Genomic DNA, 7,505 nt, shown 5'->3' with positions numbered 1-7,505 from the left:
TCATTGTGAAGTAAAGCCCCTCTGGCAAAATTTCTGGGTTAGAAGGATGATAGTTAAGAATAACAACATATAAAGTCTGTATATGGCGAGCGTCTTCTCAAAAATGGCATAAGCAATTCAGAAGTAGTTCAGGGACTAGAACAAGTGATGAATATTTCAATAAATGTACTGTTGGAGATACCAGATACAAACATACTATATCCTTTTTCATCCTCTAAGCAATATATGCTTTAAGGCAGATTTGTTCTGAAGAGCCACAGAAGGAATAGGGTGTAAAACACAGATGCTACTCTGTAGTAGCATATTTTTAATATTTCATATTTTTAATGACATTTTGAAGGTTAGCTGTCTAGGGAACATGAGGGGGCTTGTGCAAGATGTTGAGAGGTCTCTGCTGTCTTTTCTGAAGAACTCTGCTTTCATCCATCCACTCGGCAAGTCAGCCGTGATGCATATAAAACCTGTGTACACACAGGCTTCATACATAGGAAACAAGCTATATGTTTTCTTTTGCAAAACGCATTAAAAAGTTTATGTCTAGATAGTGAAAATTTGATACTATTCTACTACCTTCGTGTATTTATATATTAATATCTGGTTGCAAAAGGCTAGCTCTCTTGAGTAATCTGAATTGCTTCTAGCTACTCACCGAGACTGAAGAGTTGCTGCATTTTTAGATGAGGCAACTGTTAATCAAAGTTGTTCTCATCCCAGTCTGATTCTTGTCCTTCCTCTGCGTGCTTTCCATATTGAAAGGAGCCGGTTATGCCATCAATTACATCTTTTTACAAAACCTTACACTGAAATAGAATTTGGTCTTAAGGCAAAGCTGCTGCTTCTTGGAACTCAATTTCTCAACTGTAATTATTTTCATTAATTTCTCTGTCACTTTCAATAGTTTTTTCTTCTCCAGGAAGATATCAGAGGCTCCCTCTGGTGGCTACATTAACTTCAGTCGGCTTTTGTTTTTTTAAAAAGACGGAAAAAGCGGAGTACCCCAAAAGTCTGGAAGCCCAAACCAAAAGAAACAACAATAATAATAACAACACATCTGTTGTACAGGAGCAGCAATGTAGATTCATACTGAAGAGGGAAAAGGTAATTTCTTGCGGGGATAGCTGAAGGATTTGCCAGCACAATATGAGCTTTAATTTAACACAGTCGTACACCGTTGCTATTGAGCAATATGCTCAGATAGGAACAGGGCATGAGATCTACTGAGTGAAAACAAAGCTTCCCTTTTTGATTATCTGAAAAATTAGGCCTGTTATCTCACTTAGCATGGGAAATTACTTTGACTTTTGACTTTTTTTTTTTTAAATAGAAGTTCAATGTACAGAGGTTTTTTGAAATAATGACAGTCTGTTGCATTCAAAAATACATCACTCAGTTCCCATTAAGTACTTCTTTTGTGTTTATTTTTTCCCAAGCTTTCCAAGCATACGTAAAACAACTCAGCAGTTTGGTTCCGTTGTTTGTTAGGAATCCATCTGGCAGATAGTCGGGACGCAAGAAGCGAAAGCTAATGCATTTCGCCTCACGGGCGCAGGGCGCGCGCAGTCTGTCGCCGCAGCCCAGCTGCCGCAGGCTACCCAGGTAAGCCACAATAGCCTGGTTGTGCAGGCACCAGCGTAAGCGAGGCCCCGGGCAGCCTCTGCCAGCCTAAGAGACAGGACTGACATCTCTGCCCAGGCGCCAAAGCAAGGACTGGCTTTAAGTAGTGCCGTTCCCATTTGCACGCAGCTGATGCTGTCCAGTTCATCCGTTTTCTGTCGGTCACGAACAAATACTCGGAAGGTTTCAGGTGGAAAGCTGCGTTCCCCAGTCTTCACATCCTGCCTCTCCCCTTCCACTCTCTGGTACTGAAAGCTGCCCACAAATGCAGCGGTCATCATTTGCAGCTAAATCTCTTTAAATGGCCCGCTGGGTTATGTATTTGCCCGATTTCCACTGGTTGGTGGAAGTTTGAAAAAGCCTAGTATCTACAATGTAAATAAAACCAAAATGGAGAGATGATTGTGGGTTATTACCGGATTTATATACAGGCCTGATTCTCGTGAGGATTTCACAGTTTCGCTGAAGTCTGTAACGGTAGATGAGACAGATTAAAATACTTCAGAAGCTTACTCCCAAAAGAGAAAATGTATCGCACAATGTCATTACCAAAAAGAATGTAACTCTCCATTACTGTTACATATCACACTAAACCGATTTCCTCCCAGTTTGGGTGTGCTCTATTTCAAAAGTAAGTGTAACGAGATGTGGGGTTTGGCATCCGATTAAGTTTAACTGATTACTGATTAAATGAATCTAAAAAAATTGCTGAATTCATCCCAGTTTGGATTACTTGTTCTTGTACTTCCTCCATACTAGGTAGAACGGCTGATAAAGTAGAGACAGCATCCCTTGCCACCTAAGAGAAAGCTGAGGTGTTTCAAGCCAGAAATGCGTGCAGAGGCTTTGAGGAGTAGCAGTTTCCTCAGTTCTTCCATGGGATACAGTCCTTTTACCTCAATCTTCACTCCATTTTCAATTAGGCTTATGTATGTGGTGTACTGTATGCCTAATTGTATCTATGACATAGGAAACATGCTGAGTTTTTAAGATGTACAAGGACATATATATATAGTTATTTTCATTAAGATAGCAGAGTTATAAGGCATTATGTCTAGTAAGGCACCAAGTAAGCTATAGAGTAGAGTGATTTATGAAGTGCTGGACATGGGAGAGGAACTGAGCTTTTGTATTTCCCTCAGAGAATCAGGTGCAATCGATAACGTTGCCTGGTTGGCATTTTTTCTGAGAAAGTTCCTTTTCAACTGAGTTTAGGAAGTTAAGTTTAAACTTGCACTACAAACTAATCAGCTAGGCAGGAAGAAAGGTGAAGTCCCTAGTAGAATCCTTCAACCCTCTGTTTCGATTGAAGCTAAAGCCCAGGGTATGTTTACGTCCGTGAACGCGTCTGTGTGCATGTGGTGTGTAGGCTCTGTCCTTCGTCACAGCTCCTTTCTGAGCGGCACGTGGGGTAGGCAGAGTTGTGCTTACTGAGTCAAGCCAAATCCTAGCGTAGCAAAACATTCAGGTTGCTCCTCCAAGAGACTGCTTTGACAAGGGACAAGAAGTGACATCGGTCCTTCTCTTAATGGCTGAGTAATATCTGGGCTAAGGGGGAAGTTGCCTGTCCCATGTTAAGACAGCTACTAAACATGAGGTCGGCATTTATCCCTTTATGCTATTGCATATATGTCCTTTAGCCTTTCATTTAATCTTAACTTCAACAAAACAATGTGAGGTTATCATTCCTATAACCATGCCTAGTTTCAACATGATGCTGATAGGGCACAAGACGCTGCATTTCATGAGAGCAGCAGGTCTAAACGCGTGGAGGACAGGCTTGCTTGTGAGTGGGAAAAGTCTTTAGGTCAAGCCATACGCTTCACACCACGTAGCAACGTCTCAGCGTGGGAACTCGTAACTACCTGTGGAGGTCACTCCTGCCTGATGCGTGATGACTGATGCGTCTTTGCTGAGCAGCATGTGGGCTACGAAATGGCTTGAGTCAGAAATCAGGAGCAGAGATACTTTTTTTCATACTGGGAACAAGTATTGCTTAACAATAAGGCAGATCAGATCAATGGCAGTCTCTCTGGTTTTAGGTACAGCGACGTATTCACAGAAAATTAATAGCAGGTGAAGAAACTCCAGAAGGTGCCTGTGGGTTTTTTTCAGGAACGCAAAAAACTAATTAAAAGATGAAAATTTTAAGGCCACAGTTAGGGCAGACTATGTAAGACACCACCAAGTGTGGAAAGATGCTTTCTTGTCTTTGGATTTTATAGCCTAAACTCAAAAGCCTCATGGAGAACAACCCTCAAAGTGGAAAGCAGTTGGGCCTGGCAAAGGATAAATGAAATAAGTGGGATTTTGAGAAGGAGCTTAAAAGACAACAGGACATGAATGGAGAAAAATGGGGGGATAGGGAGGTGTCATAGAAAGATAAATTCAAGCCTGAGGAAAAACAAAGCAGCTAAAAGAATATCCCAGGGAGAATGTAGAAGAAAGGTAGGGCACAGAAAGAACCGAGAATAGGGATGTATGGTGAGGAAGAACAGGATGAGGGGCTTGAACTTCACAAAGAAAGGAAAGGAAAGCAGCGAAGGGAGCTGGGGGTACGGGTGGCCTGGCTGAGGCGGCAGGAGCGGCACTGCTCCACAGCGTGGGGACAAGCCAGGAGCAAGGGTGGCCCCAGCACGGCTGTGCCCTCGCTGACCAGGGCACAGTCCCACAGGGTCTCAGCAGAGCTGGGTGCTGGTAGTGGGGTCCATCGACAGCCCCAGACACAGCCAGAGGATGAACCAGGAGCCAGGATGAGCCAGGACCAGGATGGTCCAGGAGCCACCCGGTCAGAGAAGCAGGAGATGGGTCTACAACGTGGGTCCGAGGTCCACCCAGAAGATGGGACCAGAGACAGGGCTGGAGACAGGCACACCTACAGCATAGCCCAGGCAAGGTCTGGGTGCCCAGGGCTGAGCTACCTGGAGCTCCTAGGCCATGGGCAGAGGGTGTGAGTGGGGGTCCCAGGTGAGGCCAGTCAGGGCCATTAAGGCCCATCAATGCCCTCGGGGTCCTGGCAGGGATTGACACGAGAGCAGAGACGTTAGCAGGAATAGCGAGGAGACGTGGGCTTTGAGGCAGCTCTAGAAAGGCAGTTTTGGCACCAAACACTAGATGCCAAGCCATGGTGGATGACTCCCATCAGGCAGAATGGGAAGAAACGAAAAGATTTTAAGTGAGATTTTTGGAAAGTGGCACCAACAGAGCCACGGAAGAAAGCTGGGTGAGGATAGAGGAGATATGGAAAGAAAAGGTCGTTACCGTTCTCGGGAGGACAGTAAAACTGGTAATGATGAAGAGAAAGGAGGACTAGCAAAGGGGAAAGATAGTATAATGGTCAGGAAACCAGTGCAGGGTTTGAAGAAGAACATCAGTGTTCTTCAACCAGCATTATCAACAGCCAAGTTCAGAGTTTTGTTGTGAAACTGGTTTTGAGTTATTGGAGGCAAAAAATACCCATGAATTTCGTGCATAACAAAACAAAGCTATTAGTCTTGCCTAATGCAGCAAGGCCTGCAAGAATTGGCTGAACTTCCTAAAGCAGTTCACCTCTAGTCTCAAATGAGGCTCAAGACGGTGTCAGATTACCCCAAAAAATCTTTCTAAGGCGGTCAGAAACTGAAAATGGCAGTGTATTTAGGCACATTCAGCTCACTTTTAACCTTAATCTAGTAAGGCATATTGGATGAGGTACTGGCTGACTGGAGTTTGGCTTTCTGCTCAGCACTGTGCCATTAGCCTGTGCTGTTTATGACCTACTTCTGTTTGTCTCAGTGCCCCTCGTGTAAACTGGTAATATATATATATATATGCCTGTCTTCATTACAGGGGGATCTGGAGTCTGGTTATAGGAGTAAAAAATCATTTATAATCATAAGATTAGTACTGGCACGCTGTAGTCACAATAGCTACTGAAGGGCCATGCCTACTTAATAAGCTGCTTAACTAGCATAGTATTTTGGGCTACATTTATAGAAAGAGGCTGTAGATGTAAAGTGTAGATATAATAATTAGGAAGAACGTAATTGTCTAAATAACCCAACTGTTCTTGCAAGTCAGGAAGCTTGATGTGTTGCTTTTATCAGTGGAGACTGCAATTCGCTGAACACTGGAAGGCAGGCTCAAAAATCTGTGCAGCTATAAAAAGAAATGGCTGAGCCAAATATTTTGTAAAAACAAAGTAAGATTTGAAAAGAGAGACCCTGAATTAAATCAGGCAACCCATTATGTGCGTGGCTGGAGTCTATGGTGTAAGGACGGAGCCAGACTCCTGCATTTATTTAAGTCTGCTTACTGTATAATTCAGGGTAGCAAGGTGAACTAAGGATGAAGCATTAGCTTCAGCATAGAATTTTTATTCTGATTGCTGGAGCCTAAAGTTATTAAAAGAACAAACACAATTATGACATCCTAGGGGACTGGCACACATATAAATCTGGGTACGCTGCCTGTTTCTCGCAAAGCATATGTATGGATCTGTGTACCGCCTGCTTTTTATTTTAACTAGGTTTGCTGCAGCTGTTGCTCTGAAAAGAACCATTTAACACTCTGGGGAAAGAGAAGCTGCAGAAACCTTCAAATTAATAACTATTACCAAAAATAAGTTTTAAACAAATTGCTTGTTTATGTGGCTAAAACTCTTACCCCTTGAACAGAACAAAGGACCATCTCTTTGCTAGTTCTAGACCTTTCCTAGCTCCCAGCTAATCAACTTACAGTACCATAAAAAATGTAATAACAGCTTATTCTTCCTCTTCCTCTAGTCCTTCAAAATGATGAGAATCTATTTTCATGATAGGTAGGGATGTGAATACTTTCTGAAGAACAGAAGCCCGTGGTCTTTAAATTTAACCAGTACATGTGATTTTCAGATTGGCTTTTATGAAAATATTTTGGGCATCAGGTAGCTCAGCATTACCTATTATCTGTGCACATGGATGCCGTAACTCCCAATCTTTCAACAGACTATAGCGATGTGTATACATTATATAAAGTGTATTAGATTTCATCTGACAGTCTCAACTTCAGCATTGTCAACGCAGAGTACATTATGGAGCGTGTAGTTTTTAGAGGTGTCAGCAGAAAAAAAACCAATCAGGTTCTTCTGGTCCAAAAGGACAGGCCATTAACCCTTGGGAAGGCTCTCATAGCGTATTGCCAGCCTCCAAAACTGTTCTGCCAGGCATCTTCCTGGCGTTGAGGCTGGTTCTTGTTTCAGGCACTGCCCATCCTCAGCCCTGCTGCCTGTGGCTCAGGATTTCCCCCTCTTTTCCCTCTTGTCCCTCTCTAGCTCCCCGGTTTAGCCTACTGAGAACCCTGTTGGGCTGCTTCTTGTGTTCCCATCTCCTCTCTCTTACCTTCTAGTGGTATCACCATCCAAACAGCTGTCAGTCAGCTTCCAGGCTAACGTATTTTTGTATGTCACTACCTCCTGTCTCTGTACCTTTGCCAAGTCGCTCCTGCTGTTCCTGCTCCGGTTTCTTCGGTTTCTCTTCTGTCCTCAGCTTCCTCCTCTTCTGCATAAATTCACTGCCATATCCATATCTGAAAGGGAGTAACTTCCAGTAGTGCCCTAAGACACTATCTGTAATACCCACAGATTAAAGACAAAAAAAAAAAGAAAAGAAAGCCCCATGATCTGGGCAACCAGGGACTTGGTTCTCTCACTTCAATAATTCACAAGATTTTAGAATTCTTTTAAGGTAGACAGATTAAAAGTCTTGGAGGTATGATATAAAATAAAGCATAGATGTATTAAAGAAAGATTGTGTCAGACTAATCTGTTAATCTCCTGAGACGACAGCTGGTTTCCCAGGGAAGGGAAATGCAGCAGATAGTGTCTAGCTTGACTTTAGTAAACTGCCACCAGGGAAGGTATACGTGAAGATTTG

General features: G+C 43.1%; 1 protein-coding gene across 1 annotated transcript in view; it reads left to right on the top strand.

Moving 5' to 3' along the window:
- The first annotated feature begins 4,764 nt into the window (after positions 1-4,764).
- Positions 4,765-7,505, top strand: part of SUSD4 (sushi domain containing 4) — a 43,422-nt gene continuing 40,681 nt past the window's right edge. Inside the window, exon 1 of the mRNA XM_075497190.1 lies at positions 4,765-4,900. Within this exon, the coding sequence (XP_075353305.1) occupies positions 4,765-4,900 (136 nt within the window). The remainder of the gene's footprint in view (positions 4,901-7,505) is intronic.

The sequence above is a fragment of the Mycteria americana genome, chromosome 3 (assembly GCF_035582795.1).
Source record: "Mycteria americana isolate JAX WOST 10 ecotype Jacksonville Zoo and Gardens chromosome 3, USCA_MyAme_1.0, whole genome shotgun sequence".
NCBI classification, from domain to species: domain Eukaryota; kingdom Metazoa; phylum Chordata; class Aves; order Ciconiiformes; family Ciconiidae; genus Mycteria; species Mycteria americana.
The sequence above is the reverse complement of the archived record's forward strand: the minus strand, read 5'-3'. Positions and strand labels throughout refer to the sequence as shown.